The 20,577-nt window shown below is 38.6% G+C and overlaps 1 protein-coding gene across 3 annotated transcripts in view; it reads right to left on the bottom strand.

Moving 5' to 3' along the window:
• Positions 1 to 20,577, bottom strand: part of LOC109916756 (regulating synaptic membrane exocytosis protein 2-like) — a 913,938-nt gene that overhangs the window by 320,688 nt on the left and 572,673 nt on the right. For 2 of the 3 annotated variants that reach the window (XM_048595802.1, XM_048595803.1), the window contains 4 exons: positions 18,903 to 19,015; positions 15,422 to 15,469; positions 11,066 to 11,196; positions 3,953 to 4,124 (listed from right to left, as the gene is read on the bottom strand). In XM_048595802.1, the coding sequence (XP_048451759.1) occupies positions 3,953 to 4,124; positions 11,066 to 11,196; positions 15,422 to 15,469; positions 18,903 to 19,015 (464 nt within the window). The remainder of the gene's footprint in view (positions 1 to 3,952; positions 4,125 to 11,065; positions 11,197 to 15,421; positions 15,470 to 18,902; positions 19,016 to 20,577) is intronic. The other variant, XM_048595804.1, reaches the window with a different exon arrangement.

The raw sequence follows: 20,577 nt of genomic DNA, 5'->3' as shown, positions 1-20,577 counted from the left end.
GTTGTCTCGGATTCTCCAGCATCTGCAGTTCCTACTATCTCTGATTCGATTTTAACAGCACTTCATCAGAGGCTGCTCTAATGATGTTACCCAGCAGGGTAATAAAATGTCTGTGGAACAATGAACCAGCTCGGCGAGCCAACCAACCACAACATCCACAACCCGAGCTACAAATCTACTCTAAAACCTTTAACGGTTGTCATATTACCCTCTATAATTTGCAGCAATTTGAAATAAGACAGAGCTACCATTTGAATCCATATTGTCACAAAAAAAGCAGAGGTAGTCCTTCCCAAAACAAACCCAAAGAAAACACTACACGATATTTGCTGAACTCTCATCCTCAAGTCAACCAAAAGAAAAATGTATAGCAGAAGCTCTAAACACACACACACAATTGTAATCATCAAAAAGCACTCAGTATTGACTCTCAGGTTCCTTTACACACTAGCAGTCACTCCAATAATTCTTTATTTTCGTCTAACTGAAGATTAACCATAAACTAACAGAACAGTGATCAGGCTGAAAAAAACAGATTGCCCTACTCCTCTATCTGCATTCTTTTTTCCCATATTACACATATAGCAGCTTGCTCCAAATACAGAAAATTTTTCTGTCAGTTTACAATGACAAAGTGATATAAAGTATTACCAACAGTGCTAACAAGCAACACTTACACAACAATAACCTCTTCAATGACATTCAGTTTGGCTTCCATCAGAGCCACTCAGCTCTGGACCTCATTGCACCTTATAGACAAAACAACTGAACTCAAAAAGGTGAGAGTGACTGTCTTTGACATCAAAACAGCATTTGACCAAGTGAGACATTATGGACCCAGAGAGAAATGGGAAACTGGAGGAAAGCTATCCATTGTTACAGGTCATATGTAATAAAAGTAGGCGGCTGTGGTCGCCTTGTTAGGTCTATCATGAGTCCCTGTCATGAAACTACTACAGGAGTTCCTCAGGGTAGTGTCCTAGGCTCAACTATTTTCAGCTGCTTCAATGACTTTCCTCCAATGACAAGGTCAGAGGTGGGGAAGTTCACTGATGATTACGCAATGTTCAGTACCATTTGCGACTTTTCTGGTACTGAAGCAATCCATGTCCAAATGCAGCAAATCCTAGATCAAGCCATCTAGACTTACAACAGACTTGTGCAAAACTACACCGTAATTAATTTTGCGATGTTAAAAGCAGATGAAGGGCTCCATTAACTTACCAATATTAAAATGCCACAACATAAAACAAACAATATTAAATGGGGACTTAATGTATTGTGGTAACAACTGCAGATCAGACAATGGGAATCCTGCAATAGGAGACTCACTTCCTGACTCGCCAAAGCATGCCCATCAACTACGTGACACCTGTAAGCAGTACGATGGAATACTCTCCACTTGCCTGGTTGAATGCAGCTCTTCTACCACACACGAGGTTGGACACATTCAGGACAAACCCTTCTGCTTCGCTAGCACCCATCCATCATTTTAGACATTATTCCTTTCAAAACCAATGCAGTGTGCACCATCTACAAGATTCAGTGCAGCAAAGCACCAAAGTTCCTTTGACAGCATTTTCCAAACCTACAACCTTTACCACCCAGAACAGTGCATAGTCTTCCACTTTAAGCCTATTTTGAAAATTGTCATTCTAAGAGGTTGGGCAGGGGGTGGTGTTGGGGCACACTAGAACAAGGGAGTCCAGTTACAAGTGGAGGCCTGTGTGTTACTGCAGAACAGGGTGATTATAGTTCAGCCAGAGTTCCATGGCAGACATTGCTGCATGGAACTTGAGGCCCACTCGTCCCAATCCTACTTTGGGAAAGTCTAACCCTAAGCCTATTGCAGGACAAGGACAGCACATGCATTGCAAAACCAGCACCTGAAAGCTCCTCCCTGAGCCACTTGGAACTATATCGTTCTTCCTTTATTGTCGCTCAATCAAAATCTTGGACCCTACCTCCAGCCAGTAGCACTGTGCATGTATCTACACCACTTGGACTGAAGCAGTTCAAGACAGCAACTCATCACCATCTTCAGAAGATATGATGACAACAATCATTATCTCAGATCACCTATGGACATACTGAATTTTTAATTGCAACATTTGCTTTGTAAAAACAGAACACACGCAAAAGATGTTTGGGCTTCGCTGGAACACTGCAGCAAGCCAGAGACAGAGATGTTGGCCAGGGAGCAGGGTGGTGCGTTAAAAAGTGGCAGACAACAGGCACCACCCTGACACTTTCCAGAATCTGGTCTACTGCATTCGCTGGTCACAATGTGGTCTCCTCTACACTGGGGAAACGAAGTGTAGACTTGGCGACCGCTTCGCAGAACATCTACGTTCTGCTCACAAAAAAGACCCTGAACTACCTTTTGCCTGCCACTTTAATGCACCACCTTGCTCCCTGGCCAACATCTCTGTCTCTGGCTTGCTGCAGTGTTCCAGCAAAGCCCAATGCAAGCTGGAGGAACAACACCTCATTTTCCACTTGGGGACCCTACAGCCCTCCAGACTCAATATTGAGTTCAATAATTTTGGCGCTTAAACTTTCCCACGTCCAGCCCCCTATCCCACACACCAGGCCTTGTTACCACATAGCCTGCCATTACACACCTCCTGTTGTTAGTCACTAACAGTCCCCATTAACAACTAATCACCCTCCCAGCCTGATCATTAACACATCCTTTGCCTGTCCAACTGTCTTTCTCTCTCTTTGGGTTCTATCCTATCGTTTACTCCCCAACCCACCCACCTTCCTATTTTCTGCATATAAACTGACGTTTTCCCAGCCACTATCAGTTCTGAGGAAGGGTCACCAGACCCGAAACATTAACGCTGTTTTTTCCTTTACAGATGCTGCCAGACCTGCTGCGCTTTTCCAGCAAATTTTATTTTTGGGACGATAACAAACTGGGGAACCTCACTTGGTACACTTCGGAACAAAGGGCAATTACGACAAGCAACACCAACACCTCATGAAAGAATACTAAAAAATGAAATATTTCTACTGTATAACATGCTAGCCAATTTCCCATTCGTAAAATTGCACCTGCAAAAAATATGTTGGGACATAGGTTTTCGGTTTTGTCAAAAGACAGATTGACTAGAACTGGAGTGAAACAGTTTTAGTTGGATCCCGTGAACTACCTGATTATTCCATGTCAGTCCACCACAAACTTTAAGGTTAACCTCAACCTGTAGCTCTTTATCCCTAAAGAAGCAAAAAAACTGACACTTTTATTTAAAAAAGAAGAAAAATACAGCAAGAACAATGACTTTGTCTAATTATTATTTAAAATGTATGCAAACAAGGGCCAAGAATAGCAAATGCATAAGAACCTTGCTTATTAGCAACACATATTAGGAAATCACAGACACAGACCATTAGCGAAATCATAAACCATTTCCTTTCGAATTTTATGGGTTAATCAGTACTGGAACCAACATTATAACTTCCGTTCTCAGTTAAAATACAGATTTATTGCATTGCTTTTAAGCAAGTCTATCCAGGTAAGAAAAAACAATGGTCTACATATTGTCAGTGGAGTACTCAGTATAAGAACTAAAATGTTAGCCAATGCTGCTCCATCAAGTTCCCAGTTTAAAACTTAGGAGATATACATTATTCTAAAAAAATTCCAAAATGACTGGTGAGGAAATGAATGCAGTTAAATTATTTAATAAATTGAGAGCTTTGTGTACCATTTCAGCCTGTAATGCATGGACAAGGACAAAAAGGTTGCATTTGTTCCAATTCTAAGTGTATTGCAAGGATTTCAACATCACAACCTTTGGAGGATTGGGAAATCTCTGATAACATCTTCTGCCTTTCAGCATTTAACTGTGCACCTGCAATGCTGCTGGCTTTACCTTTACTATTACAACAAAATCTAAGGCAATATAACCTCCCTTCCAACAAATCTTTTTTGAATTATGGTTACCTCTCCTAAAAATTCACTCTCTTCCTCCCGGACTCGAGCTTGGTCCCACAGCGTGATTTCTAACATACGTTCCCGAAATTCTCTCCGATGAACTGGAGAATAAATGAATGTCTGGTTCCACTTTGGCTCAAGTGTCTTCTTCACTGTTTTTGTTCTACGTTTGCTTTTGTCACTGGCAAACAATCACAGGACAGAAATTAGAAATGCATGCAGAGCTTCAAAACACACGCTAAAAGGATGCCTATTAATTTGATGATGTGGATGTCTCTGAGGACAAAGGACGTGGATTGTTACAAGGTATATTCCAACCTGATCCTTTGAAGTCTATTAGGAGATATATGAGATAAACTCAGTGGATGCTCCATGTCAGAATTTCTCATAAAGTCAGTCAAAGCTCAAACTTTAGACAATAATGACAATGACATGGAGACATATAACATGGATTTCCACACTACTGGCTGATGTTGGTTCTCTTGATCCATCCTTCGCTGGGGCAATTTTTTTCTACAGTTGGGTCATGCTGTGATAGGAATTGGCAGAGCTACCCACCCACAATAAGCTGTTAATGGATTAAAACTAATCAAAAACTTATCAAGACCCACTGTCAAACACAACTAGGATTGCCTTGTTTTTCAGACTTCGCTTGCAGCCACATGCTGCCTTCTCGAGGGCACTTCCCCACTCCCCCAAAATGGTGGTTTAGGTTTGAAGGATTATTGTTAAGTTTACAATTTATAATGAGTTGGAGTGAGGGTGCCACTCAGTTCACCCTCTCCCTCCTTTACCCTGCAAGGCCATGCTGCTACTGTTTCCAACCTGGGTACTCCAGCTCTAAGGCTTCACCCGTTATTTTTAGTTGGACAGTGAGCCCACCCTCTGGCCAATCTAGGGGAAATCATATATGTTCCCCACAGTTCAGGCTTCTGCTCTCTGTCTAAGTCTGATGGTGGAGTCCTAAAGCCTGCAGAGAAGCCTGAACTAAGTGTAAATGTCACAGTAAAGCAGGGTTAGATGAAGACATAGGAGAGTTGGAACAGAGTATATATGTGATTCACTCATTTGAAAGTCATAAAACATGGGAAAATGTATGTTAACATTATACACTGCTTTATCCACATTTATAACAGAATCATTCTTAGTAAGCTTGCTATGCCTCCACTTGTGTGTAAATATGGGACAGCATAGTGGCTCAGTGGTTAGCACCGCTGCCTCACAGCACCAGGGACCTGGGCTCGATTCCACCCTCGGGCGACTGTCTGTGTGGCGTTTGCACATTCTCCCCCTGTCTGCGTGGGTTTCCTCCGGGTGCTCCGGTTTCCTCCCACAGTCTGAAGATGTGGAGGGTAGGTGGATTGGCCATGTTAAATTGCCCATAAAAGTGTTCAGGGATGTGTAGATTAGGTGGGTTATAGGGGGATGGGTCTGGGTAGGATGCTCTGAGGGTCAGTGTGGACTTGTTGGGCTGAAGGGCCTATTTCCACACTGTAGGGATTCTTTGATCTATGAATATAATGCGACAAGTTTGTATACGCAATTTCGATTATTAAGATGGACATAGAAAATTATAATAATAAGTTGATAAGTGACTGACATAGGATTTTAATACATCTAATACAGATTAATACAATCCAGTCCTTGCTACCTCTGCCAGTGAAGCCATCAGGAGAGTCATCATGGTGAATCATAATGTATTTCTAATGTCAATGATTGTTTTGTGGTGTTAATGACTGAATGACAATGAAAAAGTTCTACAGCCAATAAATTGAAGCTCATTGCTTCTTTGGGTATGAAAGAAAGATTCCAATAGAACTGAAATCATTTCAGTAATTATATGTTGATAAATATTTAATGTAAGGGTTGGAGCAATTATATTAACTGCTACGTGTCACTTAATCACACCCTGAGGGTAGCTTTTGTTTACTGGTGTAAGTCAAACATAGGAGATAAAATTATTTACAGCAATTGCACGAGATAGACTCATGGTGAATTGACTTCAGATCTGGTAATCTTCGGTCTCATGAAATAATAGCATTGACCACCGAGGCACTACTTGTGTCAAACAGCACCTGTTCTTATGTCTGCTCAGCTTTTTTAATACCCTTCCAAGTGTTCAGCTTAGCGAACTCAAAGCCCTTAATGGCCATCTCCCCACCTTCTATGTCTGCCTTATTTATTTCTCATTCATAGGGTCCTGGATGCTCAGCAGGTCATCACCCAGCGGTCAGTTCACCATCCAGAAGGTTTTTGAAGGAAGTTCATTCCACATGAGAACCACCCTGTGTAAAAGATTTGCCCCTCATGTCTTTTTTTAAATCTCTCTCCCCTCACTTTAAAAATATGTCCCCTAGTATTGAAATTCCCCAGCTTAGGAGGACGACAACTATCATCAACTCTATATATACACCTCTCATTATGTTATAAAAACTTCCATCAGGTGACCTCTCAATTTCCTACGGTCCAGTGAAAAAAACTCCCAAACTATCCAGCCTTTGTTTACAACTCAAACCTTCCAAACCCAGCAACATGATAAATCTCTTCTGAACCCTGTCCAGCGATAATATCCTTCCTATAACTGGGCGACCAGAACTGGCCACAGTATTCCACAACAGGCCTCGCCAATATCCTGTACAACCTCAACATAATGTCCCAACTTCTATACTCTAAGGACTGAGCAATGAAGGCAAGCGTGCCAAATGCCTTTTTAACCACCTTGTCTATATGTGATACAAACTTTAAATAATTATGTAACTGCACCCCTAGGTCCAAAACCCCTAGTGTTCTACAACACTACCCAAAGCCCTACCATCAATTGTATAAGCCCTACCCTTATTTGTTGTATCAAAATGCAATTCCTCGTATTTATCCAGACTGAACTTCATTTGCAATTTTTCAGCTCATTTGATCAAGATCACTTTGTAATCTTAGAAAACCTTCTTCATGTCTACAATGCCATCAATTTTAGTGTCATCTGCAAAATTGTTGGCCATGCTTTCTACAGTCTCATCGAAATCATTTATATAATGACAAACAAAAGAGGACCCAGAACTGATCCCTGTGGAACACCGCTGGTCATAGGCCTCCAGTCCAAAAAGCAACCCTCCACCATACCTCGTTGTCTCCTGCCATTAAGCCAATTATGTATCCAATTGGCAAGCTCACCCTGAATCCCATGTGACCTAAGTCACTAATCAGTCTATCATGCAGAACCTTGTCAAAGGCTTTACTAAAATCCAAATAAACAACATCTACTGCTCTTGGTCAGGTTGCTGTCCTACCAGATTCTCCTAACGAGCTTCCAAATAACAACTTCCAGCTTTTGCAAATCCCATAGTGCCTTCAGTACTAATAATGCCTGCTAGTAATTTTTGAGATGTGTGAATCTAATCAACAACTTCCAGCATAATATTGTCCATGCTGAATGGTAATACGGAAAGATCCTGAATCATGACATTCCTTGATGCTAATTCTCAAACTAAACACTTCACAGGCATGAGAGAATCAATCTAAGAAGCTCCTATTCCATTTTTATGGTACATGCTAGTTTGCCTTAATAGCTTATTTTCCCCCTTTTTTAAAAATCTATTCCCACCTCTTCAATTTTTTGGTCATCATTTTGTTGGCTTTTAAAACTTTCCCAATCCTCTGGTTCACCACTTATGATTGTCATCAAGTATCAAGTTGAAAGAAAACATGTGCAATCTTCAACTTTCTTGGTTAACTATGGCCGGTTTATCCCCTTCCTAAAATCCTTCTTCCCCACTCTGAGTTTTGCTGTGAGTCACTAACTATTTTCTTAGGCGTATGCCACTGTACCTTTAACCTTCTTTTCTGTTAAACTCCTTTCCCAGTCCACTCCAGCCAACTCTGTCACTAAACCTTTGTAATCACACTTGAAAAAAGAAGAGTTTGCATTGTCATTTCCAACCTAAGTTTCTCTCTCTCAAACTGAAAGCTAAATTCCCCAGCTTAGGGGGACGACAACTATCATCAACTCTATACATAACCAGTGTTTCCTAGAGGATCTTTTACGCTGAGTCCATTCATTAAATCTGCCTCATTACACATTATCAAATCTAAAAAGAGCCAGAGGAAGGGTCACCGAACCCGAAACGTTAACTCTGTTTTTTCCTTCACAGATGCTGCCACACCTGCTGAGCTTTTCCAGCAAGTTTGTTTTTGTTCCTAAAAGAGCCAGAACTTGGTTGGATGCACCACATATCATGCTTGTAAACTCCCCTGAATTCTAAATCAATAATTCTAAACTCTTTATAAAAGATATAAAGGCAATCTAGCAAGTACCATAAAAATAGAAAAGGTGCATCTTTAAATATATAAATAGAGAATGAGGCAAGGGAAATAATAATGGGGAACCAGGAAATGGCAGAGGACTTGAATAAATCATGAGCTAGCATTTTTTTTCCCTTGTGGTTACCTCTGTCAATCCTGACTTTCCCAATCTACATGAAGACTAAAGTCAACCACATTGTGGTTAATTAGTGGTTATTTTTGTCTTTTTTACCTCCTGATTATTCCCTATCCTAACTTACAGCCACTGTTTGGGCTCTTATAGACTATTCCCACAAGAGACATCTTTTTCTTTTCATTTCTTATTCTTCCCATATGGATTGTACATCATCTGATTCAAGATCACTTCTTGTATTGTACTTATACCTACAAATCTAACCTACCACCCCTTCCTTCCTGTCTGCCTTTTTGAAAAGTCACATTCCTCTGAATATTCTAGTTCCTATTTCTCATTTCCTTGTAACCATGTCTCTGTCATGGCTACAAGGTCATATCCATTAACCTGTATTTGTGCTGTTAATTAATTTTTGTTCTGAATACAATGTAGATTTAAGCAAACAAAAAACATTATTAGCATTAGATAACAATGTGTAGAGCTGGATGAACACAGCAGGCCAGGCAGCATCAGAGGAGCAGGAAAGCTGACGTTTCAGGTCTGAACCCTTCTTCAGAAACATTATTAGCATTGTTGCCCTGTTTGACCCAGTTTGTAGCTTCTTTTTAATGCTTGTACGCTCTGCCCCTATCTGGGTATTATTCTGAAAACAGTTGTCTTGCAATGCCACTGAATTATTTTGCTATATAAGTATGTATCTCGCCTTTCACTTGAGAATGAATGTCCTTGGCAAAAGCAGTGAGGCATAGTGACTCATCTGTGGATTTTGTTTCCAGGTAATGAGATTTGGTTTCAAGCAGGTCACGAACATGATATCCTGCAGAGAGCCTCACTTACTGGCATTTCAAACAGATGCAATCTGATTGGGAAGTCAATTGATCAATCAACGAATAAAGTTGTTAAAATTACATTAGTTAACTTGAAAGCTCATGAGAATCTAAACAGAAGAAAAGAAACTGCTATAAAATCGTGAAAGGAATATTTTTAAGATAACCTTTAAATATACTGCTGAATATTCAATAACTGTCCACTTCAGTTGGCATTTGTGTGTTGAAGTACTAACATTTAATTTGAAGCACCACATTTCAAATTTGCAGCTGTGGTGAACCTGGGACATTGGCTGTAAATGATGTCTGTTGGTCCTTTCTTCCGAAATTGTATCCAAGGATTGGACTGTGGACTTCCATTGAAGTTCACACATATGAGCAAGGTTCTGCAGTGGTTAGCCACTGCCTCTTGTAAGATGGCTGATCAGGAGACTCTGCCATTCCTACTGCCTGTCATCAGGCCCACTGGAAGGATTTACAGGCTGATTGTCAGATTAACTATCACATTTGAAAAACAATTATTATGGTCAACAGGCCATGGCATGGGATCCAAATCCAGAATTCTGGCCCAGAGGTAGGGATGCTACCACTGCAGCACATGACCTCCCATTCAAAATGTTGAAGATCTAATTACATAAATTCTATAATATTATAAACCCACTACAAAGGTTGCATGATTCATGAGAAAGATTCCTATCTTGCAGAGATGTGTGTCTTGGATGTATTCCTGCAGGATCCACTAACGTGTGCACTTGATTCACAATATGCACTCCAGGCTATGGGCTAGCAGTGTGAAGTCAAAAGTCTACCTTCAAAAGTGGTGAAATTAAGAGATTTGGCGAAAGAAAACTATGGTGAAATGAAGTAAAGCTTTGTCACACAGGCAAGTGGTTTGGGTCTGGCTTGCACTGCCCAAGAGGGTAGTGGAGGCAGGTTCACATAAACCTTCAAAAGGATATTAGACTGTTCTCTGAAAAGAAAGAATGTGCAGTTTTATGGGGTGAAAGGCAGAGAATTGTCCATTCAGAGAGCTGGATTCATGATTCTTAGGTTTATAATTGAGCCAATTACAAAATGTCATATTCTAACATGCATAGCCACTAAACAGCGGAGCCTGAGTTGAAATAGGGTCTTCCTAAGACATTTAAATAAAATTATGATTATTCCGTAGACCCAAGTTCATTTGAAAACAGTATTATTGATCAGCATTTACTGTTTTCTCATTATCCAAAATTCAGTAGGAAAAAATTACATCCCAATGGGATTTTGCTACAGCACTTTTGTAGGAATTCATTTCTAACTTACTTACTGTATACTTTAATTATCGTTAGCATTTGCACTTAGTAATCAAACAGGATACAATGTGACTTCTTTTTGGATAGCGTTTTGAGCAAATTGTGCCACGTGAAGTTAGCACTACTGTTCATTTAACATCTATATTTGTTTCATGATGGCAGTTCAAATTCAAGTAAATGTAACCAGATTTTAAAACACAACAAGATGTTTCAGTCATTTATGTTCTATAAGCTGATGCAGAATATATTTTGGTCAATATGCAGTGTAAGTTGTCATAACTTCTCCAAATGTTTACCTCAAATAAGTTATCAAACAGCAACTAAGGAAGTAAGTGTGTAAATCTTCAAACACCATTCCCATAACCATATAAAGTTCAGTAAGACCAAAAGGAGGCCAGCTGCCTACCCAGTCAGAACAGGAGTTTGGAAAGCCCAAATTTAGATAAACAAGAACAAATTATGAGATTAAACAGAAAAATCAGGTCAAGTTCTGCAAAAATCAAAAAGTAAGTCAGGAAGCAAATATTTTACATGAACAATCCCACGTGCAAAGGCAGTTAAAGAACTCTACCTTCGATCAGGAAGAAAGTAGATTTTCACATAAGGGTTTCTTGGCCTTCCTTCTTCCCTGAAAGGAAGATCTTTTGCTCCCAGAATTGTAACTATAAGCTGGTGGCCAACTTTGTCGTACCAGAGTTTGATCTGTTGGAAGATCATATCATCATGTAATAATTGCTTGTTAAAACCTATCTGACCACATAGGTTTAAAGTTTTCTAAATATTCTCTAAACTCCTTGGCAATATGAAATCATATGTCATTTCAGTTCATCTGCACAAGCTACATTAAATCTAAGACAGTAAATACTAATGTACATGGGAACTGTAAGTAAAGTGGTATTATTATTTTGTTTCATCATATAAAGGGTCCCATCTGAGGATGGAATAAATCTCAGTGTTTCAAGCAATATCCAAAAGAGAGACATTATTCTTGTAGATAATAATTCCAATATTTATCAATAAAATATTTGGTATAACTACATTCTACTTTCAATTACACAAAATAAACGTCTTTTCCAGTGGTTATGATGTGGAGGATAGGTATCACTGATTTGGTGAGAGACCAGGTCTAAAAGGATAACAATAAACATAGTCAGTATGATAGCACAGCTCCATGAAAACTATCAAAAATGAGACAAAGTTACAGAACTTAGACAATGACATTTATACCTTTTCATTATTTCAATAAGTAAAACAAGCTAGAGACCAGAAACTAATCTGTGGTTCACTGCATTTTCAATGCATTTTATGAGTTTAATAATTGCATAATTCAAATTTGAAATCAAGTAATCTTTTCAAAGTTGCAGAAGCTGCTTCTCCTTCTCAACATCACATCCTTTCTAGCTCTCCTTTGCTTATGCTGTCTGTTTCATTCCTAGGACCCATCTTTGTACCCCGCTTTAATTCTATTTTTAAGTACTTTTTCTCTTCCCTACCTCCTGTAACTCAGAAAGAACTACATTTCTATATTTGATGTGCTCCCTCTGTTATTACTGTTTGTCCTACAGTTCTTACTAATCTTCTTTATTTCAGGGCCATTTTATTGGCTTTTGCCTACTCTTGTTCTCTTATTTAATTTCTCAGTTTTAATAGTTCTCTCACACTCCTCCACTATTCTAAGTACTACCCTTCTCCATCATTCAATCTCTCCCAGTGTTCCTTTCTTGCATTCAATGTCACTTTTCCACTCACTCATTCTTTCCATTAATGACTGTTTCACTCAGTGAACTTAATTTAACCTGCTGTTAAATGAGCAATAACAGCCTCATAAAGGGATAGTTAACCCCAATATTCCCTAATTATGCAGGTAACACCATTTTCAAAGGCACCCAAGTTGTGAATGGGGAGGGTGGTGTTAATTGGCTCAGGATGAGACCTCTGTCCCCGAGTGGGAAGTGCAGCCGGATCATGGCAGTGATTATTGGTGAACCTGGAAGGAGAAGTAAGCTAGAGGTATTTAGAGGGGTCAATGAGGCCCTTATGTGATGATTAATTGCTTAATGAAGGATCTCAATTGGCATAAAGATAGAAGAGCTGCCCACATGTCTCCCCAAATGGTGTGAAATTTCAGTGGGGAAGAGGCACCAGCATTGTTGCCTATAGCCCTGTACCAAACTTTACACCCTATCTACCAGCAATTTCCATCCCTGGAGGAATGCAAAACTCTGCTGTTAATCCAGAGAGGAGCATGGATTGGAAATGGTCGGAGCGTGTGTTGTGCATTTTCCATCATGGATGATTAAGAACAGAAAAGGCTTATTCTATGCAAATTTGCTATTATTTTTGTGAGAAGGCGGCGCAAGAGCGCTCTTCCAGCTCTTCAAAAAATAATCCAAGCTGTTGCCAACCTGCTTCTTCTACAATCTGAACTCTTGCCCTCAGTCAGGTATCCCTTCTTCACTGTAATTCTCCTTCTGCTGACTGGAATAGCTACAAATTGGTAGGAGTCATTTCAGTGAATTGCATTCAGGTCCCCAGTTGATGCCTCAAAGCTTGAAGACTTAGTACTAACAAGGCAGTAAAATTCTTTCTGTTTCTCTGCTTTAGATATAGAGGATAGTGTGTGAGTTCTGTCTACTGGTCATTCAAAACTCAATTCACACACTTTTCATTCCAGATTATTTCAGTGCTTCCATTCCAAACTTCCCCACTCATTTTCAGTTTTTCACTTGAGATTGTTGCATCCACTCACTCTTTCCAGCTGGATTTTTTTTCTCATATTCACTCCTATTCCAGAAATTCTCTCTCAAACAGTCATTCAGATCTATATATTCATTCATGAAAATTCAATATCAAAGGAAACCTGTTTGAACAATAACGCAAACTACAGATATAACTGAGCATAGAATGAATGCACATTTCCTCAAACATGCAACAAAGCAAAGAAGCAGCCTGCCATATTGCAAATGAAGGTTTGGTAAATATGTTTACAGTTTAATGATCTATGGGGAGGCAGAGATGGAATCTAATCTTAAGCTTTAATATGCCAGCAAACAAATTGTACCTAAGTACAAACCTTATCCCAGCTATACCTCAGTCAGAAACTCTTTCACAATCAACAGTACAAAATAATCTTGGTATTTATTTGTTTACACAAGATCAAAAGATGGGATTTCTCCTCGGGCACAGGTACTCTGATTTTGCAGTGATCAATCGCACTTCTTTCCAAACTGCTAATTTTTCTTTACTGGAGAAAATATATTTACTGAAAATAATTTGTGTTTTTTTAACATCAAATTAATCCTTTTCGCTTTTCAGTAGGTAGTTTGTTTGCCATAAACAAACAGCTCACACATTTCAGGTAAAAAAAATTGCAGCAAAAGTGGTCCCATCAGCGGTGCTTTGCCCAACTGAAAACAAGACACAAAAGAATGGAGATAATTGTAACATGCCAGAGCAAGAGCAGATGGAGATATGGAGCAGGCCATATCTCTGACAATACAGATATGTATGTAACATCCAGTCTGATTTTATCCAAATTATGTACATAATTGGCAATAATTCATTGCTCAACATACTTCTGTCTGGATAAATGAATAAATGTTGAGTTGTTGTGAGAATAGTGTCTTTTTCACTTTAGAAGACAACCAAAACAGCAAGTATCTTTTTCTTTGTAATGACTTATTTTATAATACAGTGCACGCTTCAGCTAGCGTGGAATACATGCTCAATTCTCGGCACATTTGGAAGCTTTAGAGGAGTTGCAGAAAAATTTGGGGAATAGTTTCAGTAATGAAAGCGTTTAGCTACGTTGTTGGATTGGAGAAACTGGAGTTGATCTCCTTGGAGAATAGAATGTTGAGAGAAGATTTGATAGATGCATTCAAAATCATAAGGTTTCTGGAGAGACTAGATAGGGAGAAACTGTCTTCATCGGCAGAAGGGGTGAGAACGAGGAAACATAGATTTAAGGTGATTGACAGATGAACCAAAGGTGACAAGATGAAGAACTATTTTTTGCAATGAGTGGTTAGGGTCTGGAAGACACTAACTAAGCTGAGAGTCAGATTAAATCACTTTTGAAAGTGAACTGGATAAACATTTGATGAAAACAAAATGCAAGGTTATGGGGAAAGGGCAAAAGAGTTACTGTCAGCACAGACACGAGAAGGTGAATGGAGTCCCTTCTATGCTGTATCCAGTCTATGATTCTCTGAAGACATACAGAAGGGGATACTGCAAAGTGCACTGGTGTTTCTTGGGGTAAGACCGAAAACAAACATGTGAAACATCTCTTGGACTTCTCGGTTTGAGTTTGGAGGGACTCCTTAATCAGTTAGCTGAATGGAGCATCATATCAAAGGAACAGATGTCCTCACAGAAGAAGGAATAAGAAAAGGACGACTAATGTCATTCACAAATCACACAGCCTATAAACAAACTGGGATGCATAAATGATCACCGCTGCAGAGTTTGTGGTTCCAACTGTCCCAATTGTTATAGTTATAAGCAAACTATAAAACAAAGAAATAATAAAAAAAATGACTTATTAGGATCATAGTTATTTACAAGTTCCCAAAGAAGAGAGACCGCCACAAACTTTGCCACAATATTCTTTAAAAACAAACATGTATAATATCTGTTTGTACAGGTATCATTTGTTTGCCAATGGTCAATTGAAGAATCTAATGTAAATTGGAAAATGCAGCTCACTGTTCTTTAAAACAGCATAATGGCAATGTGAATGAATATTGTTTCTTAAAACATGCACAGCTTCATTTAATATTGCTGAGATGTTTGAAGGTTATAAAATATGCATATTTGCTGTAAAAATATAAAGGAAAGAGGGAGAGCAGACAGCAAATAAAATCACTGTAACTGATTTACTTCTCTGCATTTTCCAAATGATAATATTATACAGTGCCTTTACCTGAACTCTAGGAACAAAAGGCGCTGTTCTTCTACTAAGGCTTTGGCTCTGGTAAGCAAAATTAAACAACAAAGAAAATAAATAAAACCAAACAAAAAAAAAGTACATCCATTGTCAGATACTTAAAAAGAGTGCTCTAAAATGAAAATGAGACACAAATACAGCAGCAAATGTTTTACCATAGCACCCTTGATATCCCTCTTTGTTTATTGATGGGTCAACAAACTGACTCCTCTAAGGACTCCATCTTGATTTTGATACTGCCTATCCAATTCTTGAGGCCTAGATTTCAGTAGCATTCCAACATTTTGCAATTGCATTGTTCATTCAAAAAGAGATTCTGCATGTTGCAATATATGACATACTGTTTTGGCAGTTTGCGTTTTTTTAATCCTACATTGTTACTTTTCAGGGAAATGTTTAACATTTTCAGTCTGGATCACAGCCTTACACACAAATCTTTTCTTTCATTTCTTTCTATTGACTGACTTTTTCTCTGACAAAGCCAAATACTCAAAATAAATCAGCAGCAAAAGTCCTGCAAATCAGATATGAAAGAGGTTACAATATCAATTCAAAGGATGGTTAGAAATGCAATATTAATGTACAAAGAGGAAGCAGAAGCACATTCAATCAATCAGTAGCAGGAATATTACTTTGCACTTTTATGACATAGGTTATTACCAAATAAACCAGGCAGTTTAAGCCACAAACAACAGAGAATTCAGAAACGTCAAAATGCACATTGAAGCACTTAGGAACATGTTCCAGTTTAATCAGTTATTACAAGTTCAGCAATTTTCTCCATTCAGTGCTGCACTGCACATAAAATGGCTGACTCAGCTGTATATATAATCAAACTCAAGTGCCCTATTTAAAATTTTTACATGAAAGTAGGTCACCATTGTATTTCCGTATAAAATTTTGTCTTTCACTCAGCTTCACAAACACATGCACTTGCCAAATCAGCCCACTCATTTAAAAAAAGCCTGTGGCTCAGCAATGTGGACTACTGGCACAGCTGCTTGCTATTCCAATGGAGTTTCCTCTGAGGAAGAAAAATAATTCCACAAAACCAAAGAAACAGCAGTCAAAACTCTCTACGTCTCTCTCACTTTTAGTTACATCAAGAAGAGAAGCACACCCCCAAAGATACCATAAAAACAGAGCAACAAAATTAAGTAACAAGTCACTAAAAATATACCTTAATGTCGAACACCATTGCCCAATGCATTTGCAACATGCTGATTTGGCTACAGTCTTACAGTAAGTTAATAACGTGCAGTTTTAGAGCCACACAATATTGAGTTATATTAAAATTGTAGCACTGTGTATGTAAGGTAAAGTCACCATACTCCCAGTGGACCATAGGTCTGCTCTCTCATTACAGAGGGATGAGTAGTGGCGAGTTTAGCCTGAGGATCACCATGTCTCAGAAGAGGGTGGAGGTTGAGAAGATAAGACCTTCATGGTGACCTCAGTTAGGACGGGAATTGAACTTGCATATTGATATCATTCCGCATTGCAAACCAGCTGTCCAGATAACTGAGTTAACTAATCCCCGCAGCAAGTATGAATATAAGTGACACTCACTAGACTATTGTGTTCATCAGTGTCTAATTGAGGAAGGAAGAATCAGTCATGTATCGATCTGAAGGGCCTTTTGCTTAAAGAAGTTAGAGTTTTTTTTTCAATTCCTGCCACTCTGGGTGCTTTAGAATGATGATACTTTTAGATGTGTGGGACCTCTCTGCAAAGCATTATGAACAAAGGGCTAGCAATCAGAAGGTCTATGTTCTGACTTCTCTCAAAATTTTCTTCAAAATTTGGTGACACAGGTTGCACTAACAACATTATTTTGTTTCGTTTAGTTGATAGCAGTTTTCTCAGAATAGTGAAGTGCATGAACAATGGACAGTATTACATGCCTACTAATGCAGTATGGACTCTGCAATTTTTGGAAAGCTGTGTCAATGCCACAATATCCAAATATATTCAAGCCTTTTTAATAATGGATCTATCGAAATGAGCGATTCAAAGTTATAGGTATTATTGGGGAATGAGGGATCACAGGATATTCACCACAAGCTATGTTTAGAAATGGCATGTGACAAATGTAAGCAAGGCAAGAATCAGAGCTTAATAGCAATGCATAGAAGCTTGTTGAATCTTTCTCCAAACCTTAATATATATTAAGTCTGATGAAGTGGAGAGTTTACTTTTGAAGCCATTCTGTTTTTCAATCAACCAAAGCGCACTGTGCTCAGAAATAGAACACTTCAAATGCGTACATGTTTGCTATTCAGAAGTGCTGGATTGCAAAATCTATTTGAAGTCAAATCCTGGATCTAATGGTGGTAATATCTTCATTTCTGACCTAAAACCTCTTTTCAAAAGATTGCCTATGATTATATTGGGAAAAATATAAATTTTTTATATTTATTTGACACTACGTGGCCAGTGACTTTGACCGCGATATATTTGGAGAGCATCAAAATATTGGTGTAATTAAAAGCATCTTAACTTGCAATGAACTTGGGAAATCCACTGGATTTTCAACACTTATAGGAAATGGGATGCAGTTTACAGTTTCTACAATTTTATAACTTGCTTTGCGGTGACCTTTCCACCCATCAATACAAAGCTAACGTCATTTGTGGCGGACATAAGAGCAGAGATTCATTAATTCAATGCATCAATACACACAATGAGGTCAGGCATACCAGCCATTCATTGTGTGTAAAACGGTCCAACTGTTTTGGTGGAAGTGTTGAGGGGATGGAGTGTAATCCAGGCAAGCAAGTTGAACACTCAAAAGCTGGTCAATATTTTCTTCCTTAATATGCTTGGATCAGTCACTGAATTTGGTGCATCTATAATCAAGAGGAAGTCTAGGTATTCCTCACAAGGCTAGATGGCCAATAGATATATACACTGCATCAATCAGGCGAGCACCAAAAATACACCAATAGTGGTGCTTGCACCCTTCCATCAAATGCAAGCATTAAGCCCTGCATACCCCTTAACTGATTTCAATATGATCAACACTGGAGGGAGCTTAGCTCATGTACCATTGACCATGCATGAAGCAAAACATTTTGTTAAGGAAAAGTTTATAAGAAGTAGTCCTTGTTGCATGAAACATCTGGTCCTTTGCTGCTTATTACCATGCACCAGGATGTTCCGTCACTAATGACACCAAAATAACTCAAAAGGGCTTTATAGATATATTTCCAACTTAAATCAAAAGCATTTTTTGTAAAAAGAAACTGTCCTTGGTTACCTGAACTACACTCACTTCCTGACTGAAATATTACCAAGTATTGCAATTTCACCAATACCACTTAATATAAAGTATAATGTTGTGTGTGTAGAAATTAACATCTATGACAACCAAATCTGAGTCATTAATCTGAGATAATTAATATAAGAAAACACAATATATGATATAATGGTAATAGTATATACAGTGTTTACATACTGAAAGCTGTCCAGGCAGGAACTGTGGAGCATCTCGCAACATTCCAGGACTCATGGGGGATGTGACAGAAATAGAGGTGCGTTCCATCTTCTGAGACTCAAAGGAGCTAGAACCTGTGTTTTGAAGTGGTCATTGTTAATTGCTATAATTTATTTTTCCTCTTGCATATTTAGAAGGAGTAAATGCACATTTTAATAATTGTAATGAGTTTGAAAGAAAACTTTAAACATAAACATAGAAATGAAAGAAATTACAAACATTTAAATAACAACGAAAACCTAAACTTGTACCTGGACAAAAACAGGGAGGGAGGTTACTGATACTGAGAAGCTTATGCTGGAACATATGTGATTTACCTCACTGGATTCCGTTTCCAAAAGTAGAAGTAAATAGACTGACAAATAATTATGCTTTAAAACAGAAATATTCTTAATAGAGATGTGTAATCTGATGGAGGAAAGACTGCAAATGCATAATTCATCATTCACAATTTTAGAATTCTTGTATAAATGTGCTCCAATATTCAGATAAATCAATTGCATTGCTTTACTGTGACCAAAAACCTTTGCACTGTGTGGTAGGGATCTGTTCAATTTCTGTTATTTATGTGTAGTCATGAATGTCTGAGAAAGGTGACAGAAAGATTTAATTTAAATTAAGTGAAAAGGAATGTTCTGGAAAGAAAAACTGAATTCATGTTTTATTAAGCAAGGGTTTTTAGATGCTGCAGTTTTGTTTGGTGAACAAATAATCCACATTAATTGAATACATCTCAAGGTTTGGGTTTTTGATTCTCACTAATTAAAATAGCCATTAGTTTGATAGACCGATCTGCTTCTTCAGTATGTGTGGTCAAGTCTGCCATATTTAACATCATTCCTTCTTAACTGTGGCAAGTATTATAGTATGCATGAATTATAGTCAATGCATATTATTTTAACCGTGCAGTATTACTGAGAGCAGCATCATTTTTACTGACTATGGCTATTAAGGGTTAGCATCACTCTGTAGTCTTAAATCATAGAATCCTTACAGTGTGGAAACAGGCCATTCGGCCCAACAAGTCCATGCTGAACCTCAGAGCATCCCACCCAGACCCATCTCCCTATAACCCACCTAATCAATACATCCCTGAACACCATGGGCAATTTAGCATGGCCAATCCACCAACCCTGCATATCTTTGGACTGTGGGAAGAAACCAGAGCACCCAGAGGAAACCCACACAGACACGGGGAGAATGTGCAAACTCCACACAGACAGTTGCCCGAGGGTGGAATTGAACCCGGGTCCCTTGTGCTGTGAGGCAGCAGTGCTAACCACTAAGGCACCGTGCCTCCCCACCGTCTTAAGAGGGTGAGAAAGAATTTTGGGTCTCGGCTTATTCATAAAGTTAAATGAACTGTAATTATTTTATTACTTTTATTATCAGTACATAATCCTTGAACATCTCCCTCAGATCTAGGGATGTTTGATGGATATGGTTAAAATCTTTTCACCATTGAGATGGTGACATGAATGCTAGTAGGCAGTACAGATGTTGAATAAACAGACAATTAGAAACCAAGTACTTTCTAGTCAAACTGCAGAAGTTGCAGAATAGAGGGAGAACTCACTATTTGGATACATACCTGGCTTGAAGGTCGAAGACAGAGAGTCATAGTGGAGGGTTGCTT

The sequence above is a fragment of the Rhincodon typus genome, chromosome 4 (genome assembly GCF_021869965.1).
Source record: "Rhincodon typus isolate 14 chromosome 4, sRhiTyp1.1, whole genome shotgun sequence".
Lineage (NCBI taxonomy): Eukaryota > Metazoa > Chordata > Chondrichthyes > Orectolobiformes > Rhincodontidae > Rhincodon > Rhincodon typus.
Note: the sequence above shows the minus strand (reverse complement) of the source record. Positions and strands in the feature narration are given on the sequence as shown.